Source organism: Oryzias melastigma, linkage group LG22, assembly GCF_002922805.2.
Source record: "Oryzias melastigma strain HK-1 linkage group LG22, ASM292280v2, whole genome shotgun sequence".
Taxonomy (NCBI): Eukaryota; Metazoa; Chordata; class Actinopteri; order Beloniformes; family Adrianichthyidae; genus Oryzias; species Oryzias melastigma.
Genome location: NC_050533.1, coordinates 3,476,661 through 3,493,650, shown reverse-complemented (window position 1 = coordinate 3,493,650; position 16,990 = coordinate 3,476,661). Strand labels below are relative to the sequence as shown.

The window sequence follows — 16,990 nt, the reverse complement described above, 5'->3', positions numbered from 1 at the left end:
TAACCACATCCATCCTGCTTGCTTTAGGTCAGGGGTCTGCAACCGGAGGTTCCTGAGCTACATGCAGCTCTTTTATCCCTTCATTATGGCTCTTGACTTTAAAGAAAAATGTTAAAAGTTTGAATAAATATGTAATTAGTTAGTTAAGCACATATTCTAATATGCTGCACAATAACATTTTCATAAAAACAGAGGTTGCCAGGTTTGACTTGGTTTTCTTGTTTTATTTCAAGTAAAGAGGATCTGATGTGACACAGAGTGTACTTTATTTTGAAAGGCTGCTGTCAAAAGTAAGGATGTTAAAATTGTTATTTATAGAAGAAACACTTTTATTATTAAATATTTGTAAATATCTGCTCAATTTTATGAATACATGGGTTTGTGGCCACATAAATATAAATAAAATGTATTTTTCTAAGTGTGACTTGGCGGTTCCTGTTGGACCGATTGGCTCATTTGGCGTTAAATGTTGCAGACCCCCGCTCTAGCTGAACCGTATGTTGCCCAGGTAAGTCCACATTTCAATTCAGTAACAAACGTTGGATGTTTGGATTATTGGTGTTTCTATTTTATTAATATAAAACGTGTAATTTTTGGGGGGATTTTTACGATTACAACCTTATTCCAGTGAATTAATACTTTGCAGCCGATTAAAGCACTTGTTTGCTAGTGTCATACAGGATTATTATATAACTGCTGTGATGCATTTCACAATTGACCCAAATGACTCAACGAAAGTCCAGTTTAACACTGCACAGGAAAGGTTCCCGGACAAGCCCCCAACTTGTATTACAACCCCATCAATTGTCTGTGAAGCAGTCTAATGAACTTTGTGGAATTTATAAAACTTTTTATAGGATTAGTTTTTAAGAACAGCCTCAAATATTTTTGTTTTCATGCATATTTGTGTTCTGTTAGGTCAAACGGAGAACAAAGAGAAACAAACAGGCAAAAGATGAATGTATGTAAACAGCTTGTATTTGTGCTCTCCTCTCATGCTGAGGAAAAACAAACATGGGGGTCGCCCCGCCAGCTTATGGAGAAGAAACAAGCAACATGGAAACAGTCACAAAAATAAATGATGTACAAAAATTAAGCAAAAAATCAAACAGCCAGATGTGCTTTTTTCACTAAAAGGCTGTTTAACAACCTTCATTTATTCCCATTCTGTACAACATGATTCATTACAACAGTACAAAGTGATCAGGTTCTGTTTGGGACAAACAGATTGTGGCAGCCGGTGAGTTGGATTGGTCATCAGAGTAAAGTCATCCTCCTCCTGCACCTCAATAAATGAGCCGTGAGGTACTCACTGTACCCTATTCACAAAAGGATGCACAAAAAGACGAGCCGCGTAAGAATGACAGCAAGTGCCTACACATGTAATTCAAACCATCCATGAAGAATAATCCAGTCCAGCAGAAGAAAAATAGATACAAGTCGGGATTCTCAGGTTTACTAAGAAGCAGAACCAGCACTCAGAACCAGGTTCTGAGGAGAAATCCACCCTGCCCGGTGAGAACCCACCCGCCACCCTGAACCCTCAACCTAATCCATCCCACTTTGTTACAGCTCAGCCATTTTTTTTCTACTCATTTATTTTTCTTTTTTTTGTATTTTCATTACACCCAAGGCAAAAAAGTTACTAAAACTTAAGACTTTTACAGTTACATTGACATAAAAACAGTTTAAGAGACCCACAATTTAAGATGGACTGTAAACTGAGAAAAAAAAGTTAAATAAATCAAATAAAAAAAGAAAAATAAAAAAAAGTTGCATTTTTATATTTTTGTTAAATGCCCAGGCATTCTCCAATATTACAAATACTGGGATACTTTTACCGTAAGTAGGAAAAATGTCATATATATATTCATATATATATATATTTATATATATTTATATATATACTAATACCCTTCACAAAAAAACACAGTAAAATCTCAAAAAAATACAAATAAAATAATATAAAAACAGTATATACGCTGCCACTTTGGCATTTAGAGAAGGTTTTAAAACAAGCCTTAAAAAAAATTCAAAACACAGAAACACACATCATTTTTTACCCTTGAATCAATACTGTAAACTTATTTAAAACAGAGTGCACTCGATTCTTTTGTAGTTTATGCTTTTCCTGATTTTTGTCCAGTCTGACATTTTGTGTGGCTTTTTATCCACCGCTGAAACTTTCTGTAGAGAGACACGCGTGTCCTTGTGAGTGAAAAAATTTGATATAGATCTATATATATATAAGTTTGTGCCTTCATATGTACATATGTATACATATATACACACACAGACACGCTAAAATTGTGCTGGGTCATTCTTTTGTTTCACTCATCATTTCTTTTGTTTTGAAGTCAAATTACACATTTTTGAAATGCTTTCTTAATTCAAAGAAAGAGTTGCATTTGTCTGAGACAATTCATAGGAAGATCATAATTCAAGGCACACTCATGTCAAATTGAATGGCAGTACAAAAACTGTCCCAAATAAATTATTCTAAGCATTTTATAGTGCCAGCATTGGAAAAGCTAAGCCGTACAATCCAAGCACTTAAGCATCAGGAGGTCCCAAGCTCCACTGCCGTCTTCATCCCTCTGTCAGGGGGTCAATTTAAAGAAGTTTTTTGTTTTATTTTGAAAAACGTTTTTAAAAAAAGGTGCATTAATAACGGTGAAAGGAAATCAAAACAGGACTTGTTCATAAGTTGTCTCTGTTCCTTCATATGTGCTTTTAAAGTGTAATAATTACTCTATGAAATCGGTTTAAAGACTTTAAAAGGAAAAATTTTGTGTGGTTTTGTAAAAGCTGGAATGTTTTATTTAAAATTAAACTCCATACATTTTCTTTCTTTCCTTTAATGTTGCTAAATAAAATTTACAAAAGTATGCAACAATGATAGATTTCCCACTATTCCTTAGCAGCCAGTGTTTGCACTTGTTGCTTCCTCATATTTAAATGAATAAACGTCTTACGTTTGGTGATGATGCAAAAGTTTGTGTTGAGTTTTAGTGGCCAAAGTCTGATTGTTTAATAGCAACTATTCATTATTTTCATGACTTATCTAATGAATTCTAAATTAAAAGAAATTGTTTATGTCAAGGTATTAGAAACTGTTTATAGAGTAACCTTCAAGGGTTAGTCAGTATAATTTAAGAAGTCTTTATTATTTTGAACAGGTTAAAGTTTGAACCAATGTCAGTACTTTACAGTAATTATGGAATGAATTAAGTGATGAATTAAAATTAAGTTCTTGGCTTTTGCAGTTTAAAAAAAGTTTAAAACATAAATGATTGTGATACACATATGTAAAAGGATTTGATGTACTTGTACCAGTTTGTATTTTTTTATTATATCTGTTTCTTTGTCATGCTGATCATTATGGACGTTGATTAGTTTTTGAGGAATCGAATTAGCTTCATAAGCTTCTTCTTATTCCTTTTTTATTGGTTTTGTTTATATTGTATATTGTGTTAACTGTACAAATGTTCTGGAAAAAAACAAAAAAAAGTGGCATCTCACGGTAAAATGCAGAATTTCAGTATACTTTTTGAACAGAGAGAAATAAAGTATAATCTAAGCCAAATATTGTTTATATTTCACTTACATTTATATATTTTTTAATTCAATTGTTTTCTATTTCAACTGAACGAGCATAGGGATTTCTATGTCTTTGTAATTTAAATAAAAAAGCGCATTTTGATCATGATTAGCACCAAAAGGTTCAAATTGAAATAAATTTAAATATTTTAATAACAGGTGCTGCAAAACACTCAATATAATGTTGAAAAAGATTCTTAATACAGCTTGTAGGCAGTTTATTAATATGGTCTTTGTAGACAATGGTCTCACTTTTGATGTTAATTAATCTTACAAAGTATGTAAATAAACCTTATTTTGCTTAATGTGCTAGTAAATGTCTTATAAACACATTAATAATGTTTGTTAATGTGTTAATAAACCTTTTTAAGGAGTATTATTATAAATTGTTACCAATTTTTCTATGAATTTGGAATATTGTTTTAAATCATGTCTTCGTTTTAGTTCTTTCAACCCATCACAAAAGATAAAATATGTCAATGAAAAGATGAATTAAGAATAAGCTTTCTCTGCATCAATTATCTGGATTTATGCAAACGTATTACTATGAAGACATCATGAAATCGAGCAGAATACACAAGGCTGCATCAAGAAAACAAGAAGGAATAGAGACGGATGGGACGGATGCTGAAGCGTTGTCATAGGTTGCCACTTTGTACCGGTCAGTAGACGCCCGTGTCTTCTCACTCGTTAGGACGTTCTGGAGAGAAGACAGGGTTTATGAACCTTGGGATCCCCTTTCGTTTGACATTTACCGTCAATTATGACACTCAGTGCTACATATCCAATTACATTGACATGTTTTAGAGTCGTGCTACAAAGCCAAAGGATTGTTGTCCGCTTATCGTCATCACATAAAATAAACTAATTCTAGCATTCTCAGTTCGAACTGCAAGACTGAATTCAGTGTCTTCTTAAAAACACAAGTATTTTTAAATATATTTTCCCTACAAGTTGTGGCCCAAAAGTAGAAACAATAACTGAAATGTATTTTTGCTTTCTAAAGAACTCTCAGGATGCGGTTTTAACAATGAGATCAAAAAGTAAATAACAATATATAATATTAAAAAAAAGACACCTAATAAAAAAAAGAACCTGCACATGCCAAAATACAAAATCCAATAAATACAGAAATTATTGCACAGTTAAAGGCTCCACATATTTATAACTCAACTGACTGATTGTTTAAAAATGAAAGCCAAATGAGGCAGTTTAGACAGCTTCAGTTGTTGCTAAGACTTTCGCTTTTTTTCTCAGTTGGCAGTTTTTTTAGTCAAAATCACAAAATTAAACAAAATTATTTATAAAAGTATCCAGATACCCCCCTTAAAGTCCAAGTGTGGTGCAAAGAGGAGAAACGTGCTTTATGCTCTCTCTGCTTGTTCAATTTTGACCTCACTGGTCATCAAATGTTCTCCGTGCCACTTTTTCATATGTTTCTCCAGAGTGCTGTATACACTGAAGGGCATTTGGCAAATGTCACAGCGGTAGACCTCCTTACCGAGCTGGCCGTGTGTTTTCATGTGGCGGGTGAGCTTGGAGCTCTGTGCGCACGCGTAATTGCACAGCTCGCACTTGTAGGGCCGCTCCCCGGTGTGGCTGCGCCGGTGCACCGTCAGGTTGCTGCAGTTTTTGAACACCTTGCCACAGAATTCACAAGTGTCGCATCTCCGACTGTCCTTGGAGCTAGGTCGACCTGGACCGGGCCCGCCCCCTAGATGAGGCGTGCTGCCCCCGCTGGCGGTGCCGCTGCGGCCGGATAGACCGCCGTCCAGCAGGTCCCCGGGAGGCGTCGAGAACCGTAGGCTGCCGTTCTCCGAGGAGTGCTCCGACGAGGTGGCAAAGGGAGATTGTCTGGAATCGGTGAAGCCCAAGAAAGGGTCTTTGATGAAATGGCGGGAGGCGGCGTAGCCGACCAACCACTGAGAGTACACGTTCTCTGACGGGATGTGAGGCGCCGGGGGAATGTCTAAGTCCTTTTCGATCTTGATCCTCTTGTTGGAGGAGTTGGACAGGGTGGGGCTGGTGATGGGGGTGGGCTTACGCGGGAACAAGCCTGAGAAAGAGTCGCCGGAGCCACAGTTCCGGCCGTTTATGGTTGTTCGCTCTTCTTGCTGGTGGTGGTTGATCTCCCCAGCCACTGAATCCTCATCGCCAGTGTCCCGCTGGGCGTCCGTGACCCTCTTGGAGAAGGGCATTCTTTTACGATTGTCAACTATTAAATTATTGTACTGCTGTATAGAGTTAAGGCCCTCGCCATCCACCATCTTTTCAAGGGCAAGCGAGGACTTCTCCTCTGAAGGAGGCTTGGGACCGTTCTCTCGGTTCCGGTAAAACACAGAATCCATGCTAAAGTTCGATTCTGGTCGACTCTCATTCTCAAGTTCCTCTTCTTCCTCCTCCTCTTCCTCTTCTTCATTGCCTTCCCCCTGGAAATCCCCGTCTCGATTCTTAATGCCCTCACCGGTGACGTCGCTGGTTCCTGGTTCTGGGGAGCTCGTGGTGGACAGGCCGTCGTCTGAGCGCCCCGTCATGGACCCGGCCTTGTGCATGTGGGTTTTCATGTGTCGCTTGAGCTTGCTGGCCTGGGAGCAGGCGTGGTCACACAGCTGGCACTTGTATGGTTTTTCCCCAGTATGGCTGCGTCTGTGCACCACCAAGTTGCTCTGGAACTTGAAAGTCTTCCCACAGAACTCGCAGGACTTCACCTTGTTTTGGGTTTGAGGGGGTGTGGTGCTGTTTGGTGGCATCGGCGGCAATGGAGGGGTATTTAAAAACGGCGACTTAGGCCCTGTTTGAAAAGGGTTGGGGTTTAGTAGTCGGTGCATATGATTGGGCCTTCCGGGTGACAGTGGCGGTGTGGTGCTGTTAGTGTTCCCTGCCAGCTCCCGTAATCGCCTGGAGAAATCCATGGACTGGGACTCCATGGCCATGGGCGTTAGCCGCATCACCCTCTCAAAGGCACTGGGGTGCTGGGAAATGAGGCCCATTTCTTCGGCGCTAAGGCGTTCCAGCCGGTGGGGATCTAGATGATGACGGGGAGGCGGGCTGACGAATGGCGGGGTGTTGGGGATTCGGTTCTCCACGAAGCCAGGGGGCGGTTCCCGGAGTAGAGGCCCCGTCATCCTCAGGAGGTGGAAAGGATTGTTGTCCCCCAGAAAGTTGGTGAGCGGAGACTGCGGGATGGAGTCGTTTCCAATAGGGGGAGGCATAGTTAATCGGGGGGTGAGAGCTGCACTTGAGGGGTTGGACTCCAGATAAATGCGAATGCCATGAGTGTTCTGGGCATGCTGCAGGAGGAACCAGGCGCTGGGGAACGGCTGCTTACAGGTGGTACATATGTAGTTGGAAGGCTCATCTCTGCCACCTGCAGACACAAACAGCAGATTCAATATGTCACTCACAGGATTAATCATTCAAAAAGCATCTTTCCTCAATTGAAATATTAGAAAGACAAAAGAAAGTGACATCTTTGGGGTCAGATCAGGATCTGCACACAAAAAACAATTGAAAATCTGAAAAAAAAAGAACATTTGAGAGCAGTTTTAAACTCGAAAATGCATATTTAAAACTTGAAGAAATTATTGAAAATTTGAAAAAAAATATTTAAAAAATTAAATTAAAACTTAAATTAAAAAAAAAACTAAAACTGTTACCATTTTAATAAAAGTTTATCTGTACTTTCAACTTTCCTTTTTGCTTTTCTCCTTTTTCTCTGTTTTTAGCTTCAATTCAGAGTTTGGTTTGATATTATTTTTAAATGGGGGCGGGGCTTTGAGCTTATCGACTACCGGGGCATGTTTCCCATGATCCCCTAAGAAGTAATGGTGATGTGACTTGTTTTCTGTTACAGAACATTGTCGTTGCCTTAAACTTAGTCAGAGCAGTACTACTACTGCGCAGTTTGCCCTCGCTAATATTACAGGGACCTTTTGCTGTTTGGATTTTTTTCATATTTGTTCTTAATCTTGTCAATCAATCTCTTACGTGCTGTTTTTCATGCAGACGTGCATTTTGGCAGCGTTAATCTCCATCGTAATTGTTTGCATCCTAATGCTAAACTCTTTTTTTATTTAAAAGTTGGAACATTCACAAAAAAAAGTGAGAGAAAAGTGTGAAAATATTCATGAGAAAAGTTTAGAAAATAGGTTTTGATGAGTTCTTTCTGTCACTCCATAGGAAACACGTCCCAGTAGCCAATGAGGTCAAAGCCCCGCCCCCATGTAAAATTAGGATAAGATCAGCAGCGAAGTACAAGTTTAGATTAGTAAAGGTTTTTTTTATTTCAAGATTCAAATTTACTTTTTAATTTTTTTTTTAAGTTTTCATTATTTTTTTTTCAAATGTTCAATTTTAGTTTGTCAAATTTTCAATAATTATATTTCAATATGTTTTTTTTTAGTTTAAAGCTACTTTTAATTTTTTTTTTTGTTCTCTTTAAGCAGATCCTGATTTGACCCCATAGATATCTGACATAGTATAACCGAATGTGTCATCTCATGACACTGAAGCAGTAATGAGTGTTATAGTTAAATGAATGGAAGTATACAGATATAGAATGTAAATGTATCTGAGGAAGTTACACACAAACTTTTAAGCTATGAGTTACTATAACTACCCGGGTCAAGGTAGCGAAATTCAGACTTCACTCTGCGAAAGGCCTTAAATATCATCCCCACAACCACAGAGGCCTCGCAACGTCAGCTCTAACAAATGGTGTGCAGTCGCACAGAGACGTACGCAATTAATAGCAGCAATATGATTTTGATTTTGCTTGTTTTTCCTAACAGATAATTAATGCAGGTGGTTTAAGGCAATAAATAACCACCCACAGGCTTGTACTAAAGGAAACACTCATAAATACTCAAATACAAACACACACACATGCAGATAATGCTAATTGTGTTCTTGTTTTCTCTTGTAGTTTTTCAATGAAGGTTCATATTCTTGACCTCGTACTCTCATTTCAGATAGCAAATAAAACATATGCTGCTCTAATTGTTTCCTTTAGTGTGTGCGCTTGGCTGTGACTTTTTACACAAAACACTTCCTGTGTAGATATTCGACTCGTCATTAAAATCTTTATTGCATTTCTCATGAAAACCTTCAATAACTGTTGTGCTTGCAATCAGAAAAAGTAATTTGACTATAAATCTAAGTATGACACACACTAATAAAAAATTTTACTTTTTTATGAATTTCTACAAATATTTAACAAATGCTGCAATTAAAAGGATAAATTCCACAGCCCTTTGACCACCACAGACCCATCAAAATGAACTTCTTCTTTCAAGTGATTAAACTTCAATCCTCTGAGGTTAATTTAATGACTTTTATTTTGAAAAATGTTTTGAATTTTTTAACCATTCTAAAGGATTGGTGCAATATGGGGACCTTACGGTACTATTGTGTAGATAATTTAAACATATTAACATATTTTACTAATGTACCTTACATACATTTCAGTTATACACACATATATACACATTTATACACTTATATATATATATTATAATATATATATGAATGCAAATGGATCTCAGCGCTTGGAGCAGCCGTCTTTCTTTTTCCCTAAGCGCTCCACAGCGTGCATTCAAACATTTCATTGAGTTATTTTCCTACTTACACCAACGTTATTTACAAAATAAATAAATATTCAATTGGTTTTTAGTATTTTAATCTATATATTTTTTGGTTTCACAAAAGCAGATCCTTGAAATCAATCCATGGTCCGGCGCGTTGTCATGTCATGTAAATTTCATGTTGTGATTATTCACAGATAATTTAATTTTAATTTTCTTATATTGATGTAATCCCTTTGGAATTACTAGGTTTTATGCATAAACTGGACACACAATTGATTTCAAGGCAACTGAACACAATTTGAACCGAATTGTGGAACAAGTGAATTGTTGAATTTCCTACAGTAACTCTATGTTTTAAGTGCCAAAATATGTGTTGAGCTAAATTAATGGAAAACAATTATTTTGTTTTATATAAGGCAACTGGAAGGGGTTTCCTCATTGTTACTTCCTTATCAGCAAATTAAAATAAGGATTTTTCTGAATTTGTTGTTGTTTTGTAAAAACACAAATTATAACAAACCAAAACAAAACCAAAAAAATTGAGGTTTCAAAAAAATTGTGGGGAAAGTAAATGGTTGCATCCATAAAATATATAGTGTATGACTTTGTAATGCACCAGTAGGTATTTTATTACAACAATTTCTTTTATTTTGAGTGGATTTGCTTTAATAGTCAGCTTTTATTCTCTTTTTTTTGTTTTGTCTAAAAATAATAATATAATTTTGAAATGCCCTATTTATATTGAAGTAAAGATTTGATTCTTTCTAGACCATCTTAATAATCAATTTATTAATGATTATGAATTATTTATGAGTAAGGTCGTATCTCCTCGCTTAGCTAACCGAGTCTGAGCGCATTATGGCGGAGCGGCGAGAGGTGGAACAGCTGTTCACCTCCTCCGTCCTGTAAAGCCCTCTGACTTAATTATAGCAGACAGACACACACAAACACACTCACAAACATGCAAACAATAAAAATAACATCTCCCCATGTCTCAGCTTTTGTCTGCATGTTAATCACACTCTCTCCTTCACACACAGACAAGCTGTTTTAGTGTTGAATCCTAACACCATTGATGCTCCTAAAAAAGGAACACTCGCTCCCTCCCCGTCCTCCTGCCCGCCCGCCTCCGTCCTCCTCTTCCTCCAAACTTCTTCTCGTGACATCAGGTCTGCTTGGAAATTTACAACACAGGGATGTGCCAGAGAGCCAGAAAGAGGGAGAGAGTGCCCTCCCGGGGGAAAGGGAGTCTAACGCAGATGGCAAATAAAGTATGCAGCCTGAGGCGAGAGCACATTATGCTAATTCTAATGTCAGCTGTACTTTAATATACGACTCTATTTAATCACCCCATTATTTCCTATTTCCATATGAAAAAACAGGGAGAGCGAGGGAGCTGCTCATCACTTTATTTGGGAGGAGGAAGAGCCCCGTGCTTTATGGCGTGGAGGGGGGAAACCTGCGCCTCCCCCTGCATCTGCACAGACATCTCCCCCCCTCCCTCCCTCCCTCCTCTCTTTGAGTGCTCCTTCCTGTATGAGTATTTATAGCAATTATTTCTGTAAAGGTTACATGTGTTCACGCTGTTTTCTGGACATCTCTTTATGGAAAGCAGAAGACTAAATATTGTGGCACCTTCAGTATTTCTGCCAGATCAGAAAAGCTCAGCTTTTTTCATACAAGCTTTTATTTTCTTAAGGTGAAGATGCAATTAATCCATACATCACTTTACGGGTAATAGTCCTGACGGCTCCCAGAAATGAAATATTTAAAGTGTTCTGGTTTCAATGTTTTATCTCAGTCCATTTTGATTGAGTATCATGAAAAGATGCAAAACTCAGCAACAATTTTACTATAAATTATTATTTGTTTGCATCAATACGAATCAGACGTCTAGTTGACAGAATTATCTAAATAATTCAATGATTTCAAGACTTCAGCTGGCAGCATTTGCTATTTTTTGGATAAAACTGCAAAAGAGAAAATAAAGGAGGGAATTTAACCGTCAACTAGTTGGACAGAAATCACCTTCAAACTGCAGAGAGACTGTAATAGAAAAACATTTACATGAACACGCAAGACTGAAAAATGCATGAAGATATCACGTCTGCGTAGAAATGTTTAATTGTTGTGTTCTTCAGTACCATAATAACACCAAATGGAATTAAGTTAATGCCAATATCTAAAAAGAGAAACAAGTTCAAAGGACAATAAAATAGACCTTTTTGTTTGTTTGTGTCAGCACATCAAAAATGAGTTTTTTTGGTTTAAGGGTAAAGTTTGGAACTGTTTCTATCTCCCCCCACCCTGAAATGTGTTTATCACATCAAATTCCATGTTCACCTTAACAGATTCATCAGTTTGACTTCAGATTTACCAAGAGGTTTAAAGATTTTAGCTGTGAAGGTCAATTTACAATCCAAAATTCATTTGGCAGCAGTGGATGCAGTTTATTTTTCCACAGAAAGACACTTATTTTATGCTTTATTTCATTCAAGCTACATTGTTTTTTTAATATCCAGAAGTCCACAGAAAAAAGACAGCTTTGCACGTACATATGTGTAAATAAATAACACCTTTGTGCCTTATTCCACAAGTAAACACACGTCTTGACATTATTTAAGTATTTGTACGTTTTTTATACAGTAAATACAGTAAAAAGAGAACTTTGCTTGTACAGTTGTGCGAATAAATAATACTATTCTGCCTTATTCCACAATTAAACGCAAATGCCTTTAAAGTATTTAAGTATTTGTGCAGTTTTTTATACAGTAAATCCAGTGCTTATGAATTAAAATACAGTTGTGACAAACTTGACCTTAACAATGTTGAGCATCACACAAAACTGTTTGAGAAGCAAGAAGAATTAGGGTTAAAAACAAAGTAAAAGTCACTATAATTTATGGTTGTGAATCAATTAATCAGAAACCTGGAAAAAAAACAATCGCAACTATTTTCTTTTTAGTCACAGTATTTGCCAAACACTTATTATGCGCGAATAATCATGATACTTTGAGAACTTTAATTTTTAATATTTCTGGGAACATGGACTCACTCCACAATTTTATCTGTAATCTTAGAACTCACTAATTCCAACAAGATGATGCATCCTCATTTTAATTCAATTATTACATTATATTGTATGTAAACTGTGCTTTTCTCTCCATTGTGGCTTTTGCATTTTTATTTTTCACTTTTACTTGTATGTTTTCTGCTGTAGGCGACCTGGAGTCGCTTGAAAGATACCCATCAAATACAATTTATTATTATTATTATTATTATATGCTGTCAATCAATAAAAATAATGAATCTGATGAATCACACTCTTAGATTGTGATAAATCACAGTAATTGCAATGTTTGACAGGGTAAATTTTATATGACAGTATGAACAAAAAGAGGCCGGAGAGAAAATGTTTCCTTCATTTTTAATGTCTGATTTTATTTAACTTTATCAAGTGTTAACCCAAATGTTAACCCACTGCCCTAGCTGCTTTAAAACAAAGTTCTTCTTTATCATATGGACAGAGAAAGCAGTAAGAGGTGAACTTTCTTTATAAAATGATGCTTTATGTTGTGATAATCAGATTATATATCGCATTCTCGATACGTCGTGTTACCGTGACAACATTCCGATTAAAAGTTATCTAAACTGAGAAAAATAGCAAGAATAAAGTACTGAAAACTGATTTAATATTTATTTATTTTTGTAGTATAATTGGGACAATACCTGATAAAATGTTTTCACTGACCAAGTCCAAGCAGAAGACTGTTTCTCTGTGAGGTGAAATTAATTTGTGCAAATAAATATTAGCGCATTAATTCTTTTTGATAAATCGCGTGCGTTAACTTTTACAGGCCTACAATGATTATAATTGTTAATAAAATTAGGATTATTCCTAAAAGAGAATCTGTGTTAAAAAACAGCTAAATATATGAATAATAAAAATCACTGGAAAGACGTAATTAATCTTTAATTTATAAATGGTTGAAGATAAACTGGGATTTCTGAACAGAACAAACACTAAACAAACTGAATTTATCAAAAAGTTAAAAAAAAAGCTTGTTTTTAAAGTGAAGCCGAGATGAGATGATAACATTTATTGGCAGTGAATGTGTCACCAGGAGACTAAAAACGAAACCACACGCCGCTCGCTGCATCCAGCTGAGTGACTGTTTGTGCAGCCTGGCTCTTTGCCTCTGTTGAGTTTGGCTCAGATTCACACACGTGCACACGCACAAACACAAACAAATCAGTGTTTATTATACCGGTTTTTACACGCCAATTTCCCCCCTCGCAGTGACAGTACAGCAGCTGTCAACAAATATATAAGTGTGCGAGCGTAAAATGATTGAGAAATGTAAAAATATTCAACAGAGCTCCACTCTGTCTTTTCTGTGACCTGTTTAAAGTGCATATTTTTGGGTAAAGTTGTGCGACAGGAGGAGAAAAACCAAAAGGAGGTTTCTCCATCCATCCCCGCTTCAGGTGATCCTCCTCCTCCCCGCTTCAGTTTCACACAGCATAAAACTCTCATTATCTCCTGATTCCAGTTTTCGCTATGATTCAATTTGCTGTAATTACTTCTCCCGCTAACAAAAAAAAAAAGAAAAAAAAAAAGATGAGAGACTCGAAAAGCAAAGGTTCAGAGGTCAACTGGCAGTTAGCGGCGTTCATTTTCATCTCGGTTTATTCATCTGGGGCAGCTAATGGCCCAATTTTCTCCCCCTCGGTCCTCAATAAATATTGCTGGAATTACAGGTTAAATGGGTAAATTAAATCACCGCTATTACAGACGAAGGAGGGGGGAGGGGGGGGAGTGGAATATGTACAATTACAGGGGGAAGTGTGCGATCCATGCAGTGAGTGTCAGCAGATTATTGGATCCAGTCGGTGGACGCGTCAGAGGAGACGCTGGAGGACGGACTTCATGGTCACAACATGCACTTCTGTCATCCATTTCTAAGACAAATATGAATTAAGCTTGAGTTACATAAAAAGCAGAGATATTTTTATCATTGGGACTTCTCAAAGATGTCTTAAAATTTCCATTTAAACCTGATTTTCTAATGAAAGATACTATTTTTATTAAAATTTCAAATATTATTTCAACATATTCTTTTAAGAGGATCTTACTTGTGATCTTACTGTTAGTTTTTAGTTTTATGTTCTTTGAATCATGAATAAACATTTATTTATTTTTTAATAACATAATACTACAGAATTTTTAGCAATTTTAAGCCTTTACATCAAACTGGCGACCGGCCCGCGGGCCAAATGCGGCCCCCAAGTCAATATTTTGCGCCTTAAAATGAAAGTTCAATGTCTTCTAAACAATATGCATGTCTTTGATGATAGCTTTGTATTTGCTTTGCTGTAATAGCTGTATGTCTCAGCTATTTTTATGCTTAAAACTTGCATTTGCTGGTCGTCAGAAAAATCCTTAGCAACCGTTGCTAGCGTCGTTAGCTTCTGTCATTATATACGACACGCAGAAGATACTGCTAAGTAGTCCATAGACATGAACAAATGCTCAATAAATTGTTCAGTAGACGGTAAATGGACCAAAGATATGGACAGTGAACGCAAAAACATATTTTTGGCACAAATGGAGCCCCATACAGCCTCAGCCAGACGTATGGTTTAATCCAGAACTCCACCAAATTAGCAATCACCTGAGGAATATTATTGGCATAATTGCAAATGCATTCAGGCATGAAGGGGTTAAAAGTGCTTTTTTTATCCAAGAGGCTAAATATTTTCCAACATTTGGTTAAACATCACAACCTCTTAAACATGATTCATTTGCTCCAAGAGGAGTGTAGGGGAGAGATTATATAAATTCGCTTCTTCCCGCTGCTTTTCAAGCAACCAATCAAACTGACTTTAGTTAATCATTATGATATTTAATGAATCAAACGCAACATAAGTGTGTTTTTGTTTGTTTTCTATTTTCTAATCAATGGATTTCATTATTTCTGTAATGAGTTTGAAATATTTGTGTGTTTTGTCCTGTATTTTAAATCCTCTGTAGTCTAAATTTACTAAAAAATGTCGATAACCTGTTAAAATCTACCAATACCAAGCTAACGAAGAATAAATATAGCCAATTCGGAGGTGAAATAATCACTTTGTGGGAAGTTTGTATAAATTGAAGTGATTCATAACACAAAATAAAACTTTTTTGTTTGCACTCATCGGTGTCGCCGTCTGTCAATCACTGAAAAACTGCAGCCTAAAATACCTATTTCTAACCTGATTTAAAGGTAATTTAATATCAAATGTAAAAGAGAACACTAAACATTTTAAGACATGTTACTCATTTTTCAGTGAAAAATCTAATATTTTAGGACACCGATTCAGTCATATTTAAATCCCATAATTTATGTAGCAATAAATTGGAAATAATAAATATGGGAAGCTAGCAGGACCCCTCATCTTTTTTTTTTTTCTTTTTTTGGTGTGGAAGTGTCAGTGCAGTGGCATTTACAGCCATGAGGTGTGCCTGCTCCCCAGTTGGCCTTTTGTCCCACTTTTAAGAAGTTTCCTGATATTCTTTTTGCATAACTTAAGCAAAGTTTGGAACAAAGATGCTGCACGCAGCTCCTAAGTCTGCCTGCCAGTCACTGCAACTTTTTCCTGCGAGTCAGTCATGCATTTCCTCAGGAAGACGAGCGCTGAACCCTGTTTTGGGGGAATCCGTTTATTTGCTTGTGTCTAATGAGATCATTTCAAAGCAGAGCTCCCTTGGCGCCACATTGCTAGTATTCTTTAAGTCGTCTGTTAGTTTTGAATGAAGTGGTTTAAGAGCCGCCTTTTAAAGTCACCCGACAAGCATTTCATTTGGGTTTAATAGCTCAAAACTAAAGTTACTACAGGACCACATGCTGACGCCTCAATGAAACTGTAACTGAACATCCACGAACATCCGGATTGCTTTTGCGGTTCTGCTTTACGAACGTGACGTTCTAATTGCTCCATCTCAGCCTCTTGTCAAAACATGACCGAGTCACCAGAAGATGATAATTGTTTTTTTTTTCTCTTTTATGTCAGGAAAGTTAACATCTGAAACATGTGGCCATTTTTTATGCTCAATTGAAGAGATAGATAAAACTGAGATTTATACCCTTTAATACTTTGATTTACTGTAATTTTTAGATTGTTAACACGATAATTCCAGTAGATTCTGAAGGAGAAAAGTGTCTTGTGCTGCTTTTCTCCTTCAGAATCAACTGGAATTATCGTGTTAACGGTTAAAATGGGAAAGAGTTTGTGTTTAAGCGTCGCCGGCGACGCCTCAAACACTTCCCCTCAATTTCTTGTCTTTTTTTGCAGGAGAAATGTTTGCTTATCAGTTTAGCATGCTCAGACCAAGGCCAAACTATTTTAGAATTTAATGGAAAGAGCTGCTTCCATTTATATGTTTTTGATTCTTGTTATGAACTTCCACAGGTAAGCTTAAATGTTTATGGACAGAATTGTGTAAATTCTCACTGAGCATTCAATGTTTTAGTATTATGCTAAATTAAACATTTTTTCCAGATTTTTTTTTTAGGAAAATTTGGACTTCTGCTAATATTTTAGCATTATGCTAGATGACTGCTGAATACTTTCAGCTACAAACACCAATCAAGTTTTAAATAGTTCAGCAACTACTACATTTTTTAGGGTAATTTTGCATGTAGCGTTTAATTTACCAACATTCTAGCAGTTTTTGACTAATTTAGACATTTTTCCAGTATTTTGGGCTAATTTGGAGTTTAGCTAAAATTTTAGCATTATGCTAATTGTTTTGGCAAAATTAA

The 16,990-nt window shown here is 36.5% G+C and overlaps 1 protein-coding gene across 2 annotated transcripts in view; it reads right to left on the bottom strand.

Moving 5' to 3' along the window:
- Positions 1 to 960: 960 nt before the first annotated feature.
- The window catches only part of bcl11ba (BAF chromatin remodeling complex subunit BCL11B a), a 47,878-nt gene continuing 31,848 nt past the window's right edge, over positions 961 to 16,990 (bottom strand). Inside the window, exons 3-4 of one of the 2 annotated variants that reach the window (XM_024271037.2) lie at positions 5,102 to 6,967; positions 961 to 4,300 (exon numbers count right to left, since the gene is read on the bottom strand). In XM_024271037.2, the coding sequence (XP_024126805.1) occupies positions 4,284 to 4,300; positions 5,102 to 6,967 (1,883 nt within the window). In that variant the 3' untranslated portion in view covers positions 961 to 4,283. Of the gene's footprint in view, positions 6,968 to 16,990 lie in introns of both variants that reach the window. The other variant, XM_024271027.2, reaches the window with a different exon arrangement.